Source organism: Leptidea sinapis, chromosome 10, assembly GCF_905404315.1.
Source record: "Leptidea sinapis chromosome 10, ilLepSina1.1, whole genome shotgun sequence".
Taxonomy (NCBI): Eukaryota; Metazoa; Arthropoda; class Insecta; order Lepidoptera; family Pieridae; genus Leptidea; species Leptidea sinapis.
The window spans coordinates 240,247-264,075 of record NC_066274.1 but is presented as its reverse complement, the minus strand read 5'-3'; the positions used below and the strand labels follow the sequence as shown (position 1 = coordinate 264,075).

Here is a 23,829-nt window from a genome sequence, read left to right as displayed (position 1 = left end):
CCAAAACTTTGAACTAAATACGGTGGTAAAGTAACAGGAACGAAATGTATTTCCGTGTTTTTTTAACAGTAGATTTGAGCAAATAAAATATAAATAGCCCATTATATACTATCATATTAAATTTGACTAGTTTTTAATTATAATACTAAATTTAAATTAGGCAACTACATACATTTTCTAAACACTGGCATTATGTCGCAGTCTTACAGCCTAAATATAAGAGGATACAATAAATTATTAATGTTACCTATCAGAAACACATAAAGGGAATGTAGGGTAGCTTTTACAGAATATTTTCCTCAGAGAAAGCATTATTTCGTTTAATCTCTTTCAGTAGTACTTCTCATTATTTGACGCAACTTTTTTTTCCGTGAAAAGATATAAAAATGTCTTTATAAATCGTAAAATCGGATATAAGGAAATGTACTAATCTGTAATATTATTTGCTCACGTGAGTACTGACACATGCATTAATTGCTCTTATATTAAATCTGCACATGATAATAATGCTAAGCTATACTTAAAGTGAGGTAGCGGTTTCACATCATCTAGCAAATTATGTACATTCTATATTGAAAAATTGTAACATATGGTATTTTAATAATTTCAACGGCTAAAAGCTCGAGTAATTAGGCGAATTGATAATACCAATAAGGTTACAATAGAATAATTTAATTTTATCGACAAAATAACGCGTGTAGGTACACCACTATCTACAACAATATAAACATGGTACATAATATATTATATTGTTCCGAGTATTAACTACATGCACATAAGTACGTCGTAATAACACCAAACTATATGTGCAACTTTGTTGATGACTAGAGTAAATACGTAAAACGTTAGTATAAGTATACGTTCAAAGGAGTTTTTTTTAATCGTTTTCGATCACTGCAAGGATCCAATTTTAGACACATATTGTCTAGAAGATAATACATTGACCAGCAACAACTTTACTCATACGATTCGCTTAAGTGTTCCAGAAGAAACTTAAGTTGTGTTTTCATAAAATTATTTTTATGAGCGATCGACTCGCATAGCATTTTAGTTGGTGCAACACTAATATCGATGTTTTCATAGATGTGCGTATCGTAATTAGGCTGTTGGTTGTTGTGTGTATCAACAGTAGCATCTTCTAGCCCGGCGGCTACCCCGGTGGTAACTGAGGGTTCATTGTATACGTCGATTGTAGCTTTGCTGATATGCTGATAATTAAACGTAGACAATATCTGCCGGATCTTTGCAATGATCAGCTCTACTCAGGCGTTTGATTCCTGTGAAAGATTTGAAAATCGACGTAAGTTATAGTTTGCAGCAAAATTTTTATTGAAGTTATACATCTTTAGGCGCGTTATGAAAAAATGATGAGAGTGAAATTTTAAGATGCGCGCGCATCACTGTAACAGGTTGAAGTTGGTTATTTAAAAATATAATCTTATAAACATTGACAATTAACAATTATTGACATTTGACACATTTCTGACAAATTACGTTGATTGTTTGTTTTATTTATTTAGAGCATTGGTAACAAGACTAAACCAAACCAAAATACAACAAAAGAATATTTCAATAGTATTTAAATAGGTTTATAACTGCAAAATTACATTGACATAAAAGGAAAACATAATGACGTTTGTACCTTTTTGAAGATAAACTTCTTTGACTAATAAGTTGCGCGCGCACAACGATATCTAAAAATAAAAGTTTTCAGAAATTTTCTGACGTTTGCGACAATAATTAACTTTTTTGGTTTCTTCGTCCATTATTAGGGCAGGCAAGGGTTCAAGCCAATACAGCCGTATTCGTTAATATTTAATAATTTATTTCATGATTTTTACAATATTGTTCTTAAACGTAGAATAGCACGACGATTAATAATTTTAAGGATTTGTTTTGTTACGCCAAAGAAGTATAACTTCTTGCGTGTATACATAAGTATACTCACACTGTGAAATAGTGGACTGGTGCTAAATCTAGAAGTAATTGAAATAAATATTATACTAGCAGTCAACTAAATGAAATTTAAGGAATGAACTATTAAATGCACTAAATGACATTGGTAATACAGTAAAGGTGATTGAGTATTCAAGGCGTGGATATTGTTTGCTGCAATCTAGTTATCGAATTCGTTAGTAGAACGATAATGCATAGCTACATCTCCCTCTATAGATAATTATAATACTGCACGTCATTATAAATTTGTATAAAACGTATTTATATAAAATACTAAACTAATCTAGTTTATTAAATGCTCCAAAAGTCAGGCTCTATAATTCATAAGTAGAGTAGTTACATCGAATAACGATATGATCTAATTGCGCGACGCAATCGCTTCCCGAGTGGGTATAGATGTAAGCGACACAGCAACGTCTACACTAGAAGCATGGTAGGACGGTGTGTGGTAGCGTTTTATACCTTAAGGTTATGGAAATAATGCATGATCTGATCATAATCCATGTGCAAGTCGTCGAGGCCAAGGGACTCCACTGGAGCATCTACTCGCCCTTCGGACTCTTCGCCACGGGAATACATCGGGTTTCCGACAATCGTAGCTCGCTTAACTTCCGAGGACCCATTCCCTGTATTAAATAGTGTTATTAGTACAAAAATGGTAACTCCAAAATTGAGAAATTTAATCTGAAAAAATAATACCTTTATTTTGACCTGGCAGCTCAACAAAATCTCCCTTGTTATTACTTTCCTTGGACTTACTTTTGTGTCGTATTTGCATGTCAGGTAAACCTGAAAAGAAATATAAGAATTTATGAGATCCTTAAATCTGAGAATAAAATTTTATTGTTTTTGAATAATCCTTACCAATTCCAGAGTCGAGCATGTAGTCTGGACTAGCCGGCTTTGTGAAAGTCCGTCGTGAGTCGTCAGTTCCTCTGTTAAGCCCAACTATTTCTCTAAAGTCCTTGTTTTCCATAATAAGCGGAGCATCATTATCAAACTCAAATAATTTAGCACAGTCATCTTTATTCAGGTTTTCCATGGGATCGTCAAAGTTGTTGCGCAGACGGAGTGGATAAGAGTCGCGTTTATAGTCATCTTTTAGTTCTCGATTCGACATGTAGGGCATTTCGGATTTATTTAAATTAATAACTCTGGAATATTAAATTATAAACATGTATTTTAAATGATTGCATATGTATGGAGCTCGATAGTTAAAGAAATCGTTGAATTTTACCTGTCTGACCGACGATTAATCTCTGGGGATTTTTTGGTTGGTTCAGGCTGTTCGTGTTTCTTATTATTTCTGGAGTGACTACGTCGGGAAGGTGGCATAACTGTGTCTGGCAAAATCTGAAACAATATTTTTTCATTTTTATGAAGTTTTGCGTATAATTGCCCGAATATTATAGAGGACATTTTTATGATGGTCTGAAATAAAGTTATTGAATTAGTACATTGCTTTCCTTATTGGTTCATGTACGTAGTGTTTATATCCTCTTTGCATTTCATGTGCAGTTCAAAATGGCACAGGTACAAAGAGTAGGTACATAAACTAGTAGCACAGAAACTGTTTTTTCAGTTTCTCGTATTTACGAATCTAATGATTGGCTTTGATTATTTGATAAGAATAACATTTAATACCTACTATGTCTTTATATTTTTAGATTAAAAAAATATACATTTAATTACTTTATTGAAGTTGCGAGGTGGCACTGGAACTTGAGATTGATTTGTTGTGTTTCTGTGCGGAGGAACAGGAGGTCGATATTCTTCTTGGTTGTTAGAGTCTCCACTGAAATAGAAAATAGTAAATTATCCTAAAATTCATCACTTAATTAGCAAAAATCTATTTGGCGCAGTATGTAAGTATGTCCATGAGGCTGGTATGAATCATGCAAGTAATGATGGCAATGATAATCTTACTGCCAATGACCGTCTCCGGAGTTTTGCCGCGTATGCTTCGCAGGTTTCTTGCAGTAAGTGGTAGAGTCGATAACCCTTTTCTCATTTTGTGATGGCAGTTCAATTGAGTTAGGGTTGTCAAAGCTTGTCACCATTACGTTGCCATTGTCACGAATTGCGTCATCGGGGTCTACATAATTGTAATTGAGGGGATTTGAGGTTATGCGCATTTCTTGATTATTGTTTCCATTATCGCATGGCTGCATTGAATTCCTGTTCACTGGATGGCGGTTTCCATTCTTCTCCATAGTTGCCCTCCCTGGAAAATATTTACTTTTAAGTTTTTGATTTCGAGATTGGAAACAATATATATAACCAATTTTACCAGTGGGAGGCTCCTTTGCACAGGAGGCCGGCTAGATTATGGGTACTACAACGGCGCCTATTTCTGTCGTGAAGCAGTAATGTGTTAACATAACTGTGTTTCGGTCTGAAGGGCGCCGTAGCTAGTGAAATTACTGGGCAAATGAGACTTAACATCTTATGTCTCAAGGTGAAGAGCAAAATTGTAGTACCGCTCAGAATTTTTGGGCTTTTCAAGATCCTGAGCGGCAGTGCATTGTTATGGGTAGGGCGTATCAATTGAACATCAGCTGAACTTCCTGCTCGTCTCGCCCCTAATTATCATTAAAAAAACATAAGTTATAACTTAATATATCCCTCACCAAGCCAGACCCAGTCGTGTGCGTTTGTGGTTGATTCCCTTGTTGCTTTTTCTTTGGCGATGCCGAGTGTGGTTCCAACTAAATTTGTTACTTGTATACGTCCACTTTCAATTGCCGATGTATTATTGTGACAATCACCTCCATTGAAACTGTTAACTCTCTTTAACCGGTAAGCATAGACCATGCAAGATACCACGAAAACCTGAAAAAAAAATTCTTAGAATCGCTTATAAATAACTTTTTGGATGAACATTAGTGATCTTTTCTGCCGATGATACGTCAGAGTGTTAATGAATAAATAACTAACCATGATAGCTAAACAGAAGGCGCCCAGTAGCACGGTCATGCCTGAAATAAAAATGAATTCAAATCAAATCAAAATAATTTTATTCATGTAGGTCACGGAAATCACACTTATAAATGTCAAAAAAATATTTTTCTTATTGAATCTATCGGTACTTCGTAAAGGATTGAGCTAATGAGAAGAAGTATCTATAACACCACCTTCTGTTATCTTTTCAACTTAAACAACTTCATTACAGGTTGCCTGGTAAAAATAGCTCTTAAGCGATAAGGCCGCCTATTGCTTTTTGTAGTCTCGATTTTTGTTATGGTTAATTATTTTGTGGTGTGCAATAAAGATATATTTCATTTCATTTCATTTCAAGTAGCAAGAAACTCATTGCCACTCTTTTATATCAAGATTAACATTTCCATAGATTTACAAATAATTTCAATTACAATATAATATGTAAAATGATGCAACAAACATACTTAGAATTATGTTGACAACTTGGACAAAGCAAATAACGAACTCTTCTACTTGTACTAACTACTTACTGATACAGTTTGCATTTGCCTCTAAACGATGAATCGTTTATAGGATGATTTGAAAATCAAATCAAAATAACTTGATTTATTTAGTTAAGAAAATGACAGTTACGAATGTCAAAAGTTTTTGTTTTTACCATTTACCACAACTTTGGACAATTAATTTGGGATTTAATGAGAAGAAATGGCAAGAAACTCTTTGCTAGTTTTAAAATCAACATTTACTGTCATCGTTTTACAAATGATTTTAATTATGTACAATTTATGAAAAGTGATAGAACAAATCGAACAAGCAAACATATACTCAACGTCTTACACGAGTAGGTAAATAATAAAACGTTATTGAGTACAGTAGATGCATTAATCCTCACACACACACACACACACAAATAATTTATATGACCATTATACTGACGATTTTTTTAATATTGAGACATTGTTATCCAAATTATCTTGCCCCAAACTAGGCATAGGCTGTACTATGGGTACAAATATACTTACTTAAACATACATAAATACATATAAACATCCATAACTCGGAAGCAAACATTAATATTCATCATATAAATGATTGCACCTACCGTGATTCGAACCCGGGACCTCTAGCTTAGTAGTCAGGTCGTCTAACTATTATAAAAATATATATTTAATTTTAAAAACATGAAGCATAGTTTTTGATAGCAGGATCATCCAGCCACCATGAGTAACTCGATTTATTCCGCCATAGATTAGTTAAATAGCTTCATAACTACTTTTTGATATAATTGTGTAGTGATAGACGTTTGAATTTCGTAGTTTCGGCCTTAAATTGTATAGACTTACCGATTTGTACCTGCGATTCGTTCTTCTGTACAATATGGCGTGGATGTTGCAAAGAGTTCGGACGATGTATGGAGCCGTACTGTTGTGCTTGCACTGTGGGATTATGATTATTCTCGTCCTTTATCCGGGATATGTCTGGAATTAGAGATTATGTATTAAATACTACCTGTGTTACTTCAAAAAAAGAGCGTAAACCTCCCTTAAGGCCGGCAACGCTCCTGTGATTCATCTGGTGTTACAAGAGAAAGTGGGCGGTGGTGATCACTTAACACAAGGTGACGTGACTGCTTTTCCAATATTTTTTTTTTATAGAACATCAATGCAGGTATATGAACATATTGTGAACATTCATAATAATATGTAAGTAGATGTATATGGTATTTCGTTAATACAGACTGAGTAATTGATAAAACTTTAGCTAATTTATATGTCTAGATAGTCTCTTGCTGCTAGACAACAGATGAAAACAGGCCAGTTTATTAGTGTTTATTTTTGTGTGCGTGACAAGCTGCGTCTTACACTCGCGATTTGTCACTTTGTGTTAGTTTTCGTGTATTGCTCAAAATAGAGGTTAACTTAACAGTCAACATCAATTTTTTACGACGTTTTCACAGCTGTCACAGTCTATCTAGAGTTATAAATGATCTAAGGTTAAAAGGGCATAATGAATTTTTAATATTTCTTTAGTATTTAGGTTGGTAATCAAATTACCCAATATTATAATTGCGGTACAATTTATTTCGAACAGTTTTTGATTGAAATAACATTGTGTTACCCTTCAGCAGATCTTGTAGATCGTTCATTCCTGTCCTAATTCCGCCTCTCGCCATAATGTCGTCATTCTGTGGCGTGTCTGGTCTCTGTGGTGCGTCACTACCGCTGAAGTCAACATCCACGCCGGCGGCTGCGGTCGCCAGAGCTCCAGGGATGTTCTTTATATTTGCTGGTGTCTTGGTGTCGCCTTTGCCAGGCAATGCCACACGACGTATCGGTCCCGATCGGCATTGGTCGGGAGTTAGAAGAGTAACACGCAGTAACTCTCCGCTACCTAAATATAAAGTTGTTAGTTAAAATTAAAATAAATTAAAATACCACAGTGTCTGAAGACATAGGTTTTCAACCAGTGTGTGGTGCCAGTGATGACTTAGACACAGACGTGGTCGCTAACTATGGGCCTTATGAGAAAGCTCATGGTCGCTCAGAGGGCAATGGAGAGGGCTATGCTCGGAGTTTCCTTGCGAGATCGAATCAGAAATGAGGAGATCCGTAGTAGAACCAAAGTTACCGACATAGTCCAAATGATTGTGAAACTGAAGTGGCAGTAGGCAGGGCACATAGTTCGACGGACAGATGGCCGTTGGGGCAGTAAAGTCCTGGAATGGCGACCACGTATCGGAAGACGCAGTGCTGGTAGGCCCCACACAAGATGGACCAACGATCTGGTCAAGATCGCTGGAATATGTTTGATGAGGGCAGCGCATTACCGATCGTCGTGGAAATCTTTGGGGGACGTCTTCCGGCTGGTGATGATGATAATTTAAAATTGCTGCTATTTGGGCTATATTTCAGCGGGACACAAAGGTCCATAAGCTACCGAACTAGACACCATACAGATACTAGAATCATGACGCGCCACTAAATTGGTTCAACCGACCAACTTGTTACTGTGAGATAGTAATTGTAAGATATTCTATGATATAAGCGTGATACCAACCGATGAAAAAGATTTGTTAATAAAACTGGTGCAAATTGTTACTGAGCAACAGTTTTTAAAATTTTAATTTCAGATTTTTATGATAGACAAAAAAAATACTATAATAATAATAGTACTATCTATTGAGAAGTAAGACACCAATTTGCATTGTTGTTCATGTTAGCGAGCGTACGGGTCACCTGGTGTTAAGTGATAACCGCCGCCCACACTCTCCTGCAACACCAGAGGAATCACAAGAGCGTTGCCGGCCTTTAAGGAAGGTGTACGCGCTTTTCTTGAAGGTACCCATGTCATATCGTCCCGGTAACACCGCACAAAGAAGCTCATTCCACAGCTTCGTGGTACGAGGAAGAAAGCTCCTTGAAAACCGCACTGTGGAGGACCGCCACACATCCAGATGGTGGGGATGATATCGTAACTTGTGGCGTGTCATGCGAAGGTGAAATTCGGCGGCAGGGATCAGGTTGAACAGCTCTTCGGAACACTCCCCGTGATAAATGCGGTAGAAGACACACAATGAAGCGACGTCTCTACGCAACGCCAAGTGATCCAGCCGTTCACAGAGTACTGGGTCCCCGACAATTCGAGCTGCTCTGCGTTGCACGCGGTCAAAGGACGGGGCGGAATGGCCTCCGGTCTTCGACACTAACCTATGCGAAACATAGCGGCACTAGGCCGCTACTTATCGCCGGTATTCGGTGCGAGTGTGGTAAGTAACCCGGACGAGTCTGGCCCGATTGTGCTGACGTCATAAGACAGCAGCGTGACTCTCCCACTTTCAAAATTATATCAAACATTTATGACATATCTACTTATAATCGCCTATGTGTATTATTGAGACCACGTAATATTAAAACAGACATGTTTAAAACTGTAAGGCCTTTATTATGATAGAGCTTTGTATCAAACATTTCATTTCAAGTGATCCTTTTTGAAGAACTTTACGAGCTCGTGGAAATATGCAAACTAATTAAAGCAGCTTTCGATGTATTATACTCATATATTAATTGGAAAAAATGCTGCTCATTTACCTTCGCCAACTGCAATTACTCGGGGATGCACTGAGGCTAGCATGGGCGCAAAGGCCACGACTTCAATATCCAAGCTCTCGACCAGAAGGTGATAGTCCGAAGTGGCCACATCACGCAGAGCTGTATGGGTCCCATCGGAAAACTCAATGTCTATGTCTAGAAGACCCTCCTGTAATTGCAATAAGTAGTTCTCTTTATAGAATTTTTTTAAACCATGAAATAAAATATAGAAGCACCCGGAACAGGCGAGCATGTATGAAAAGAGTAATGAAGTTAGAGGAAGCACTTGAGGTTTGTAAGGATAGAAGCAAGTGGCATTCTTTAACAAAATATTTCTTTTGGAGACAATATCCTATACTTATTTATTATAATAAAATATAGACAGTTTGTTATTTTTAAGTGATATCCCTCACTTCTGGGATTAAAAAATACAGATTTAATTTATATCAAAATTTACGAACGACGCGGGTCTCGAACCCGCGCCTTTCTTGTTCCGTCTGAACGCTCTTTCCTTCTCAGCCAATCGTCCGAGTAACGCATCGATCGTAAATCTTGATATGTCGTGGTCAACTCTCAGGTTGGGGCTCTATCTACAGAATCTACTTTACAGCCAATAACCTGCTCAACCACAATAATTGCATATTAGGAATATGACTTGAGATGTCGCTCTTTCAAATCTAAACAGATTGTTATTTTTATTAAATACTTGATTCCTCGAGTTGTTTTGTTTTTAAACCAATACCTAATTTCATAAATAAAATAATTCAAAACATAAATACAGGGAAAATAAAGGAATCTTTGTCAGCTTCCCGATTTAAACGTAATTCAAAAGACTTGTTCACTATTGGTGAAGTAATTAGCGACTGACTAGTCACAAACCTACTAAACATTTTCATGCAATCGTTGTGATATTTTAAAATTAAAATACAAAAGTCAAAAGAAGTTCACAACTTAATGTACCTGATATTGTGCTGTCAGTCTCCTGGTAACAGTAGTTTCTGATACATATCCATTCTCAATCGCTGTATCGGGTGAAATGTTTAATTGCAATCCGGAAATGACTCGAACTAACAATCGGGTTATGGAAACTTTATCGTTTACCACGCGTACTTCGCGCAGGCCAATTACGCGTCCTGAAATATATACACACAATATTACGTTTATATATAATTATTATCTGTAACATGTAGGTGTCTATTTAGTTTACCAATTTAATTATTTCGATTGCATGCATTTTTTTAACTAACGTAAAATATAAACGAAGTTTTTTTAAAACTAATATAATACGCCCATCACGATTTCGCCTCTACAAGGGTAAATTTAAAGTCTTCCCAACTAGGAAATATAAAAAAGATCGATCGGTTTTAATGGTGAAATCTTTTCTGTAGGTGAACACCTTGTCTGTCGAGAGATACCGATAGCTATATACAGATAATTGAGAAGATAACTATTACTAGGGCTAGCTCGTAAGCACGCTTTCATTGCTTGTTCTGAACAAACTTATACTTGTTCTGCTGAGATAGTCTTTTTTTGGGCGATTGGAATCGTCGACAATCAAGTCTTCTCCGATCGATTTGATTCTTTGGCATTGCGTAGAGATGTGGGTTCTCTCTGGATGTTCTACCGTATTTATCACGGGGAGTGATCAGAGGAGTTGTTCGAGTTAATACCAGCAGCCGATTTCCACCACAGGACATTACGTCAAAATGCGAGATTCTACCTCCATCATGTAGACGTCTGTCATTCTACTACCACGCCTTTTGCGAGGAATTTCTCACTTTGTGGAATCAACTACCAGTAGCAGTATCTGCCACCAACGCATCCCTTGACCCCTGTTGTTGTGGATGTCCTTGGGCGGTTGCCTCACTACATCACGTGGGCCTCTTACCCGTTTGCCTCTCTTATATTTAAAGAATGTGGTAAAAGTTAATAGAACATAAATGACTTTCTTAATTATATTACACCTTAGGTATGAAGCTACTGCTATTGAATTAATTAATTTTATCGCGCTTTATTTAAAACAAAAAAAGCCCGCCGGGTTTATTGAGTCAGTTTTCCGCAGTCTTACGCATGTAATATTTTCCAATGGGTAGATATAGATTTTCAACGTTCAATGAGTGATTTAAAAAATGCTATTTTGAATAAAAATATATGAATTTCAATATGAGCTTTATATTTACCTGTGATTGGCGACAGTACTTGTACTTCGGTGCGTCCAGTACTTCGACCCTGCAGGACACGGTTTCTCAGCGAGGCAATACGCGGGTCTGAAACCCGCATCAGCGACAGCACCAGTTCGGTCACCTTGAGCCAAGTTCGACGTGATACGAAGTATGACACACGGCCGGAGTCGTGATCCTTTGCTAGGAACCGTGCATACACCTAGAATGTTAAAGGATAACACTATTTGGAATGGAGTTCATTCTAAGAAACTATCTCAGTTTAGAAAGATGCAATGATTATTACCATTTCTTCTGGTAATTGCATCGCAGTGATTTCTGTTCTTACTCGGCTAAGTCGAGTTAGTAAGTCTTTTGTGGGGCGATGTATATGCTTTTACAACAAGATCCCAGAAAATGTTCAAAACAAAAGTATTACGTTATTCAAAAGAATTGTTAAAAAACGTTTGTGTGGTAAAGGTTACTATAACATAAATGACTTTCATAACGTTTGTGTGGTAAAGGTTACTATGACATAAATGATACCACAGATTGGGAATGGAGCGACCGCCCTCAGGCTATTAAATAATAAGTTTAATTGTACAATGTTATATAGTAGTTATACCCAAATATAATAGTTAGGAAGTTATACCCATTCAGAAACCATGTTAATTATCAAATCAATATCTGGAGAAGCTAAAGGCTTAAAACCTTAATGAACTGAAGAATCACATTCATACTAGTCAAATGTTGAAGAGTGCTTGGATTTAGCCACGAGTTGCAAGTTCAATTCCTTTTGGAGTTTACCCAATATTGGCGTGTTTATCCTCGTCGAATGGTTTCTTAAAAAACAAGTATTCTGTGGGTATAAAATCGGTATAAAATATATTCCGACTGAACAAAGAATTTTTTAGTGCGGCCGCATTACATTTTTCTATTAGTTTTTACGAAATGGAAAAATTAATTGGATTTCCGTACGATACGTTCAGAAGTTTTGTGATCGCTTTCGATTCTAGCGCAGAACTGAATGGAAATTTCCGAAAATGTGCGACGGTAGAATAAAATGAACGGAAATATTGCTTCTGTAGAGATCATATAGCCAATTTCTAAAAACTTCGACAATTAAGGGGCGAAAGGATTTTTTCTGAACGTTTTGTACGATATGCAAAATTGGGAATACGGAAATTAGTTCAGAAAGCTAATGTTCTTAGGTACAATGGGCTGAAGAACTCTTCACAAAAGTTAAAAGGTGAGATTTTAGTGCTTAAAATTGGTTCTTTTAGAACACTTTCTGAAATTAAATCCTGTAAATACTTTTTTTATTGTAACATAAGTTTCACAAGCAAATAAGCAATTTTTGTAGTCAGTTTGGCAATCTCCAAATTGTTCGAATAAAAGCTTTAGCAGATAGGTCAATTTGAAAACCAACACCGATGGTAGAAAACTGTCGCCAAATGCTAATTAGCCTTTTACCAACAAGCACTAATAATAAACTAGTCAATATAATAACATATTAAGCGAGGTTGATGCTCATTTTGTACTTATTTTATCTAAAACATTATTTGGCTAACGTCCAGAATGTAAAGGAGTTGGCACAGATTGTCTATGATAAACTATAGGAAACACATAATTTACTACGTCTTAAAATCTTCGAGTCTAGACTTAATTACTGATTTTTAACAGAATCTCTCCTTTTGCTTAAACTTCTATATAACGTATACAATACTTAAAATTTTCAATAGATTTTTTAAAATTTTGCTAAAAGTTCTGAATGGCATAATGGTAGGGAGTGTTGCCTTATTAATTTTATTCCCAATCACATTTTTTTAAAATAGTTCGTTATTAAGTAAGGATAAGTAAAATCATCTCATATTTTTTCATAATCATATACATATAAGTAGCAACTTACGTGTTTGTACGTAGGACGTACAATCACGTAAACATGAGAATACGTAATGTGTTCTTTAAACTAATTTTATTTATCGATATAGTCTCCTTTAAGCATAATACAATTGTTTTTTTTTCAAAACTTCTTTTCGTATATTTGTTGTTATAGAGGTTCTCTGTCATAAATTCCCGCATTCTGTCATTAATTTAGACAGCCCGCTGTCAGACTGAGCCTTAAAAGTTATTTATGTGGACATTTTTTCTTTTCCAATTAGAACTGCCATCCGTCGGTAATTACTATAAACAATTCCGTATTATGCAGGGGATTTGGGTTTTGGAATTCATCGGCTCAACCAACCCTTATATTTAATGAGATTTGCTTTATTTTTAGTCTTCTACGGCGTTCGGAGTAACATTTACAATTGGCCGCAAGATTTTTTTTTTGAGCTCTTTGCAGCTATTATAATATTATATATTACTAGCTGACCCAGCAAACATTGTGTTGCCATATAAATTAATAAAAAAATTCAATAGATAAAATTTTTGGGGTTAAGAAAATAGATGACGACCGGTTCTCAGACCTACCAAATACATCGTACAAAATTTACAGTACTACACATTATATTCGATTGCCATCTTGCAACTCTATTATATATATATCTATATCTGTGGATGGAATAGAATAGTATTAAAATCGCGATACAAAAAAAATTGACAAAATAAATTAAAACAAATTTTTAGGGGCGAGTGACCCTTATCATTTAGGGGTATAAAAATAGATGTTGGCCGATTCTCAGACCTACCCGATATATATTTTTTTTATGTAAATAAGGGACGAGACGAGCAGGACGTCCAGCTAATGGTAATTGATACGCCCTGCCCATTACAATGCAGTGCCGCTCAGAATTATTGGAAAACCCCAAAATTCTGAGTGGCACTACAACTGTGCTCGTCACCTTGAGACATAAGATGTTACGTCTCAATTGCCCAGTAATTTCACTAGCTACGGTGCCCTTCAGACCGAAACACAGTAATGCTTACACATTACTGCTTCACGGCAGAAATAGGCGCCGTTGTGGTACTCATAATCTAGCCGGCAGCCTGAGCAAAGGAGCCTCCCATTGGTGAATATACACAACTTTTCAAACAAATTTGGTTTAGCCGTTTCGGAGGAGTTTGGTAACAAACACCGGGACCCGAGAATTTTATATATAAGATGTTGCTATCGTTGTCCATTCACCATAGTTGGATGGGTCTAAAATGTGGACAGAATCCATATTGGCGTGGATAGTAACGTGATTCTCATATATCTATCTAATATATAAAATTCTCGTGTCATGGTGTTAAACTTTGAACTCCTCCGAAACGGCTTGCCAGATTCTCATGTAATTTTGAGTGCATATTGGGTAGGTCTGAGAATCGGACAACATCTATTTTTCATCCCCCTAAATGTTAAGGGTGGTCACACGATTTTTTTTTAATTTGTTGATTATGAGTCAGCATTAAAAAATACATACAACTTCAAATTTTCACCCATCTACGATCAACAGTTACTTTTGTATCGCGATTTTAATATCGGCAATACAACGTTTGCTGGGTCAGCTAGTATATATAATAATTATAATAATATTCTAATTATTTAGGTACTTGCCTTATTCTCATATTGATGTCGATACTTTCCGACTCAAGGCTAGGTCACCAAAGCTTGCCATTTCAATGTGACCTGAATTAAATGGCACGCCGCGCCACTTGTGTATTTCTTTTTAAGTGTCTGCTAATTATAGCTTCTACGTATAAGGTTAATTTGATTTTCATTGTAATTAACGATTGAAACAATGTAGCTTGTAGCTTGCAACATTATAAAATTGAGGTTAAGTTTTTGAAAGACTTGAATTTAATTATATACCTTAGCTGTATACAATTGATTTAAGTTTTCTTTAGTGTTAAGGTTACTTTTGTCTCTCCAAAATCCGACACATTTTGGAGAGACAACACGTTCTGAGGATGCCTCGTGTAGAGGCGAAACAAGTGTCGAATTGTTTTAAAAACAAATATTGGCGGATTTAACACTAAAGAAAACTTACATCATTCGTAACGCCTAATTCAATAAAATTTCTTACTAGCCGTTCCCGCACGTTTCACTGGGCGAATTTTAAAACAGAGTAAATAAAATTTTATTCATATTATTACAAATACAATAAAAAAAATAAGTAGCCATAAAGCATCTTCATAAATTTCGCATCGAATTGTGGTAGTTTCATGTCGATACGATCAGTGGTTTAGGCGTGGAAGAGCCTCCAACAAAGACCATTTTCATTATTTAGATAAAGATATATTTAAATTCAATTGAACTTCTATTATGTGAATAGAATAAGACCTAGAAATCTACGTAATAATTTGCTAGTATTTAAAGAATAGTTATATTTTTTATGAGAAAAAGTAAGGCAACTGTCCTTGACATTATAATGCAATGAGCTCAGGATTCTTGAACCTCAAAAAATTCGGAGTGGTGTCGTAATTGCGTTCGTCATTCTGACACATAAGATGTTAAATCTCTTTCGGGGCGTGCATTGGTTTTCTAGCAAGGTAGGCACTGTAGATCTAACTAGTCGTAGTTGAGAGCCTGGAGATTGCTTACAGTAGGTATTTAGGAAAATTTATGAGTGGGGGTTCAATAGAAGTTTGGTTATTAAATAACGGAACCAAATGAAATTGAATTAACTTTAACACTATATTAATTTAAGCATGACTAGGTTGGAACTGCCTAAGTGCCTATATGATATGCACGCCCCTGGTCTCATTAGCCCAGTAATTTCATTACCTACGGCGCACAAAACGAAACACAATATAGCTTGTACATTAATGCATCAGAATAGTAAAGGCACCGCCGGGCTGCTCATATAGTCGCGTATCCTGTAGCAAATGTCACTGCTTGTGGCGGCGAGATGGGACGGGTCGCCCCCTTCCCTAAAATTTGGTTGAGGGAGGCGATTGCTGGCTCATGCGTCATGCTCGTGAACGGGCGCTGCTTGTGGTAGCAGGATGATCCTGTTGCCGGAGGCTCAGCTTTAGAAAAGTTCTTAAAAGTTATTATGTATATTTTTTATATATTTAATCCCTTATAAAATGCTCACAGAATATCTTTATTTATTTACGATCTGTGTGGTTGATGCAGCTACTGTACTCAATTACTTTTGTTTTTGAGTACAGTAGCTGCATCATTCAAGGCATTGACTATTTGACGTTTGAGTATGTTTGTTGCATCACTTTACATATCATATTGTAATTAAAATGATTTGTAAAACAATGAAAATGTATATCTTGATTTAAAAGAATGGCAATGACTTTCTCGGTACTAAGAAGCCTCCCATTGGTAACATTGTAGTAACGGAATCAATAACCATCTTTCCACATATTTTCATTACGACATTATACGTCAACCAGGTACACAAAGTACAATAAAAATAATAATATATTTAAACAATATTCGGTATAATAAATTACGAACCTCTACATTGCTCTGTTGATATCTAAGTCTGCAAGAACGCTGATCTGTCAGAGCATTCGGCCCCTCAGACCTCGTGCTACCCCACCCTCTCGTAGACAGAGAACGTTTCATTCTGTCCTTGGCGTTGGTTTCATCTAAAACTTTCCAACCTGAATAAAAACAAAAGCATATCTAGGTCAATATACAGATGGAACGGAGGCTGCAAGATTGTGGAAATGAATTCTTTATGAAGACACCGATTTAGGCCTTCGAGTTGTTTTCATTTACAAATAAAAAGCTTTTATTTAAAAACTTCATAATCGACCATTAAAAAGCCTATTATTTTTGCTACGAAATATTGTTTTGAAAAGAATCGAGACTTTTTATTTCTTGGACATTTTTGACGTTATTGAGATAGGTGCAAGATACATAGAATACACACATTTAACAAAACTATACACAATCCGTCCATAATTCATGGCATGTATATTTTCATATTTATTTATTTATTTACAAGTAGGTACAATAACAGATAACAAGATAAAACTATCATCTAATAACAATTACAGCATATTTTTATGAGCATGAGATCCAATTAAAATTGTACATCATTCACCAAATACAGTAAAAAATAATAAGTGGACACAACAGAAATTACATTATGACGAAATTTAAGTTAAACATTAAATTGTTTTACGTAAACTAGCAAGTTCTATAAAGAGTATTTTTAAACAAGTTTATATTTGTAAAGAATATATCAAAATCAGCACACACTTCATTAAATTCTCTGCAAATTCTCATAATCGGGTTGTTATGCGATACATTATTATTTGAGGAATTGATCGAAAATAGACATGGAATACGCACAGATCGTGTTGGCACTTTAAAGTTTATCAAACTTAATAGATAATAATAATAAATAATATCACAATTCAACATTATTGTTTTAATTATCACTTAATAATAATTGTACTTATTGATTGTTATTCAAATGTTGTGAGCCTTGAGTGTAAATTCCGCTAATATTTGTCTTCAATCAAATCGACATTAGTCATTCTCTGAGAGAGTCTCGTGCCAGAATTTGCCGAGTCAACATCTCCTGATGATGTCTCGTGTAGAGGCGAAACACGTGTCGAATTGATTGAAAACGAATCTTAGCGGAATATACACTCAAGAAGGCTCGAAACATTTGAATAATTATTGATTTCCGCTAAACAACGCCTAATTCAATAAATTATCTTATTTATTGTTGTAAAGTAGGAAATAACAATGCAGACGTATATAAAATTTCTATAATACAGTTACACGCGTTTTAATCCTTTAAAAAGTGTTTTTATTTACATTTCTATGGTATTCCTGTTCTCGTGGCCGTCTGGCACTAATAATAATTATTGTAATTGCAAGAAATCTTACTTTTAACTTGAGAAAGGCGGTTATCGTCGACATCAATTTCGAGAGGGTATTCAGGCATCCAGACTGTGAATGTTGCCATTCCAGTATACGTCCCATATTTTACGATGACGGAGGCATTGGATGAGCCACGAATTTCCGATCCGTCCACGTAGACGGAGCTGCACGACGATGAAACCTGTTGAAATTAATTATGAAGCAGCTTGTAAGATTATAACACATATTGGGAATGGAGCGACCGCCCTCAGGCAATTAAATAATTACTTTAATTGTATGATGTTACTTTGTTACCATATTTTTTATGAAAAAAAAAAAGAAGCCCGCTGAGTTTGTTGCGCCCGTTCTTCTCAGGTTTGAGGCATACTTTTTGGAATGGGTGGTAAATTTTGACTTTCAGTAAGTGATATCATATCTTATTTTGAATGAAAAAAAATTGGATTTGAAGAGATTTTTAGAAGTAGATTTTTTCAGTGGCAAAAACTCTTTGTTCTATTAAAAATGGCCGTCGTTAAAAAAGCCAAGGCCAGGCATGCTTATGATAGGAAAAATATAAGCAATGTGACATTTGCAAATTTATTTTAGAGTTTCCATTAACACTACCTACGGTCTCGTAGCCGTACGGTAGATTTACGGCCGTTTTCAATAACCTATCTATCTTTTATTAAACTTACTAGAGTTAGACAAATCTATCTTTTTACGCTTTCTTACATGTACATACCTATCGACAGATAGCATTGGACTATAACTATAATGGACATAACTATGGATAGATAAGATCTTGTCATTAAACGGTGATAGCAATGTATACGTAACTAGAGATACGTTATTGAAAACGGTTAAACTATATTGGACATAACTATGGATAGATAAGATCTTGTCATGACAATGCAATGCTAACGTTACGAATCACTAAATAACACTCGTATGTAACTATGGTTGATAAACAAAATGGAATAAAAATAGACTTAGCTAGGGTAATGATAGACGAAGTTAGAAATTGCACATTAATAAATTTTGTAACAAAATAACAACCAGTAGATATGTATGATTATAATAATCAACAATCTTAATAACTCTACATAATGTAGGCAACGTTAACTAAACACGTAGATAATTAACATTAAGAGGCAAATTTGTTACCTTAAGGACGCTCTCGTCTTCGGAATGGCAAGAGCTCTGAAGAGTAACGTCGGCGACTTGACCTGCCTGTGAAACTATAAGGACTTTCATCGCTTGAGAAACTTGGCGACCAGTCAGCACCGCTGTATTCAACACCTCCCAATTCTGTCAAATTAAATGAACATGTAAACATATAACAAAGGAAAGGCATGGCGAGCATGTATGAAAAGAGTAATGAATGCGTAGAGGAAGCGCGTTAGGTTTGTTAGGATAGAAGCAAGTGGCATTCTATTGTCTCTGCTTACCCCGACGGGGACAAGGCGTGAGTGTATGTATGTATGTATGTAAACATATATATGTCCGAGAAATTCCGTAACAAAATAATACTTTTTGGACTCAATAGAATTTATATAAGCCTTATAATACCTAACTTTAGCATCTGATGAATAAAAATGAGCACGATCAAGTTATACCAGCCATTTTTACTCCTACTCAAAATATTTCATTTTGGCCAAAAATTTAAATTTAATATTGTCAATCAAATGTTTGAATGCAATCAGCATTGGCGAATTGGGATGTACAAATAATATTTTTTTAAGAAATACATTCATACTAATAAATAAATTTGATTTCATTACAAAAAACAATACTTATGAATGTCAAAGTTATTCATACAATTTACCATTTACCGGCATTTTGAGCTTTTATGAAAAGAAGCAAAAAAAGTAATAGCCACTTTAGATTTACAGCTTCATCTGTGTACAAATCATTGTAATTGATCTATGTGTATGTAATTGATATAATTAATCAATTCAGCGATGGCTGAAAAATACTCAAATGCTACGACTCACTCGGTAAGTGAAAACTAAAAATGTAAAAAGATTATGTAGACTAAAGTAAATGTATTAACTGTACTATACCGTAAAAAATAATGATAATATTATGCAATAACTATTTCAAAATTATGAAGATATATGTATAAAATATAATATATAATTGAATTAGTAAAGATATTAAGTACGCCATTTTAACTTTATTGTTATATCGAATAAATTAAATCTTTATTCATTCTCGAACATTCGAGAACATCTTTTGGAAAACTTACAAAGGGAAGGCTTACGTATAAAATATATAAATGGGATACTACTCAACCATAGATTTGCTGATGATCTTGCATTTATGAAAGAATAGAAATTGGAGCAGGAAATTGGAGCTTATCATAGATGTGCTAAAGTGAAATTAATGACTAATAAATATAACTCGTTTTTGTACATGTACCATTGGATGGCGTAGGATGACCACATTAACTTGGCCAAATAATATCTTTTAGAAATCAGATGTAGAAGTAAACGTAAACATAATTAATTACTTAATAGATTTAAATACTATTAAAAACATTTTGTTATTTATAAGTGATGTACGATATTTCTGGGATTAAAATACAATTTTAAAGGAGTCGACCCACTACCTCTCGGAATACCTACGCTTCACACTAACCAAGGCAACCGTCAGAGTGACGCATGATTCGTAAATCTTAGTATGGTTCTTTAATTTTTAGGTTATCAGCAGCGCCATCTACAGGATCTACTTTACAACTGATAACCAGCTCATCCCCAATGCTTACATGTAACGAAATTCACTTGAGATAGTCGAGGTAAACACGCACATAAAAAGACTAATGAGCTTAACACATCACTGTAAAAAATGGTAAGATAGATATTTTCCATATGGTTAATATCAATCATTTTAAAACCAACTGCATTGATCTTAATTATTAAACTAAAATACTAAAAGATAACTATTATATCGTTGTAGTTATACAAATAATCCTAGTTAATTTTCAATTACATAAAACCAGAGTGAATACCGTTAAAGAAGGAACATAGTGCAAAGTGCTGTCACCATAGAATAAATAGACATGTAAAACTTTGACATTTAAAGTCAAAGTTAATGTGTGGGAAATTTAAATTAAATGGAGAGCCAAAAGAGCTTCATTTACATTTATATTTCTCATTTTTTAATAGCAATGTAATTAAGTCATTTTCTTCACCATTCTTGGTCAACTCTTTATTTTTTTTAATTCATTACGTATAAACTGTTCAACATTTTTATGCCTATCACATATATCTTCTTATCTATCTTATCTTACCTCAAACTAGGCATAACCTGTATTATGGGTGCAAGACAATGATATATTTAATACAATATTCTCACTTAAACATACATAAATACATATTAATATTATATATTTATATTAATCGTATAAATGATTGCTCCTACCGGGATTCGAGCCCCAGGACCTGAGAGGCTAGAGCTCAGTAGTCACTATTTGAAATCTCAACAACAACACTTATAAGTAACATATATAAAGAAGACTTTAAAAAAAATTACATCATCAGATAATTTCCTAATATGCAATTATTCGTACTTATAGGTATTATAAAATCTTTGTAAATTCCATAGATCTCAGTAATTTATTACTCTTGTATTTTCTTTTCATAAACCGCATTTAACTCTTGTTGTAGTTCATACGATTCTACGAAAAGATATCAAAACAATGAAACTCATTAACGACACTTGTTAATGTTTCGTAATTAATTACGAAAGATAAAACACGGAGCCTCACAAAGCATTCGCGGCATCATAAATGATATCTTACTAATTGAGAACATGCATTAACAATTATTTTAATTGTCGATATAGTTCAGCTGATTGTTTCAATAAGCGCTATTAATAGGACAGTAGCAACCACTCTCTATCCATTTACCACGTTTACTAGACAATTCAATCTATTAGTTCCACATACATATACTTGTCTCTCAGAATTGATATAACGTCATGGGCATAGCAAGGGCAAATAAAGGAAATCCTAGACTATATATTTTTTTATGAAAATAAGGAACGTGACAAAAATTCTGTGCGGCAATACAATTGCGCTCGTCACCTTGAGACATAAGATGTTAAGTCTCATTTGCCCAGTAATTTCACTAGCTACGGCGCCCTTTAGACTGAAACACAATTATGAACATATATGTAATAACAGAAATAGGCGCGTTTGTGGTACCCATAATCTAGCCGGAGCAATCAGCTATCCTGTGCAAAGGAGCCTCCCACTGGTAATATTGTTTTACTCGTAGTTTTTAACATGTGAGTATCTCAATTTAATTAAAGTGGAGGTGGAGTAAACTAAATAGACCATCTGCACGATTCCTTACAAAATCTATTTAAAAGATCTTGTACAATTAAGTCTTTATTTTACTTGGACAAGTTTTAATCTCAAATTGACATTTTCGATTCACGATATAGGCGATCGTTCCGATCGGAGTATTGCGAACATTCCGAATGACATTGGCTGCTTGCATCATCCCGCTCCTATGGCGTTAGGGCGCGTTTATATGACTTTCCTCTAGGAGGGAGGTCAGGTGCCCGCCCCCTTGCCCGTAGCTCGCTACGCCCATGGAATACTTCCATTTGAAACGTTCCTGAGAGAGTAGTGAGAAAACTAAAAAAAAAGTAGTAGTGTGAAAACGTCGAAAAAAATTGAGTTTAGGACTAATCTCTGTTTGGAGCAACACACGCACTATAACACAAAGTGTCATACAAATCGCGAGTGTAAGACGAAGCTTGTCACGCACACTTTACTCATATTCCAAGCCTGGTTTTTTCGGTTGTCTAACAGCAAGATACTCGTCTAGTCTAGAATCTTGTACGATGTTACGTATTCTTCGTGTGTTTGTCCGACTCGGACTTACCACAGTTTATGTTTCGCCTATACTTTAAAAGCTTCGTGAATATTTAACAAGAACAGTAATAAACCGCTACGTTCACACGGATATAAACTTTAATACATTAAGAGTGCATTACAACTCAATTAGTAATCTCCGGTCGACCACTTAAAATCCTCTGGAATCCAATAAAGATATCATTACGGTCTTAAAACGTATTTACAGTTCCTAGAGTGATACAGAATATAATTTTTAAAAGCAATCAATGTCTTAATAAAGATCCATTGATGTTTTTATTCTTAAATTCATTCAAAAATACGTAGGTAGGTATATAAGAAAGTATATATAAGAGTGAGCACTAAATTTGGATATTTTAGAAATTGGTGATAAAATTATAATATAAATATGGTTAGCCCATCGTCATATGAAAGTTTTTTTTATGGAATAGGAGGACAAACGAGCGTACGGGTCACCTGGTGTTAAGTGATCACCACCGCCCACAATCTCTTGCAACACCTGAGGAATCACAGGAGCGTTGCCGGCCTTTAAGGAATGAGTGTGCGCTTTTTTTGAAGCTACCCATGTCGAATCGTCGCGGAAACACCTCATAAGGAAGCTCATTCCACAGCTTTGTAGTACGTGGAAGAAAGCTCCTTGAAAACCGCACTGTGGAGGACCGCCACACATCCACATGGTGGGGATGATATCCTATCTTGTGGCGTGTCGTGCGAAGGTGGAATTCGGCGGCAGGAAGTATTCTTGGAATTATATAAGTATTGGTGTATGCAGAAGTTACACGAATTATTTTGTTTTATATGTTATAATAAATACTAAATTACGTTATAAGTAAAGTATAAAAATATTAATAACATCTAATGATATATTTAAACATACTAATACTTTTCAAACTTATGAAGCGTGGCTGATACGAGTATAAAATCAACTTTATAACAGAAAGTTTCTAAAGCCTTACCGGGAACTACATTCTTAAATTATTCGGTTAAACCTTTTCTGAAATTCAAGATAGTCATTTGTTTTCTTGCGTTCAATTTTTTTTC

General features: G+C 35.1%; 2 protein-coding genes across 2 annotated transcripts in view; both read right to left on the bottom strand.

The window, feature by feature from the left end:
- Positions 1–23,829, bottom strand: part of LOC126966553 (troponin C-like) — a 208,543-nt gene that overhangs the window by 57,031 nt on the left and 127,683 nt on the right. The gene's annotated exons all lie outside the window — the stretch shown is intronic.
- Positions 402–23,829, bottom strand: part of LOC126966474 (transmembrane protein 132E) — a 138,659-nt gene continuing 115,231 nt past the window's right edge. The window contains exons 5-21 of the mRNA XM_050810545.1: positions 19,068–19,211; positions 17,931–18,105; positions 16,539–16,687; positions 11,165–11,366; positions 9,945–10,117; positions 8,985–9,153; positions 7,015–7,287; positions 6,240–6,374; positions 4,894–4,934; positions 4,587–4,788; positions 3,883–4,180; positions 3,649–3,751; positions 3,194–3,309; positions 2,821–3,110; positions 2,656–2,745; positions 2,419–2,582; positions 402–1,277 (exon numbers count right to left, since the gene is read on the bottom strand). Coding sequence (XP_050666502.1) covers positions 1,263–1,277; positions 2,419–2,582; positions 2,656–2,745; positions 2,821–3,110; positions 3,194–3,309; positions 3,649–3,751; positions 3,883–4,180; positions 4,587–4,788; positions 4,894–4,934; positions 6,240–6,374; positions 7,015–7,287; positions 8,985–9,153; positions 9,945–10,117; positions 11,165–11,366; positions 16,539–16,687; positions 17,931–18,105; positions 19,068–19,211 — 2,739 coding nt within the window. The 3' untranslated portion in view covers positions 402–1,262. The remainder of the gene's footprint in view (positions 1,278–2,418; positions 2,583–2,655; positions 2,746–2,820; positions 3,111–3,193; positions 3,310–3,648; positions 3,752–3,882; positions 4,181–4,586; positions 4,789–4,893; positions 4,935–6,239; positions 6,375–7,014; positions 7,288–8,984; positions 9,154–9,944; positions 10,118–11,164; positions 11,367–16,538; positions 16,688–17,930; positions 18,106–19,067; positions 19,212–23,829) is intronic.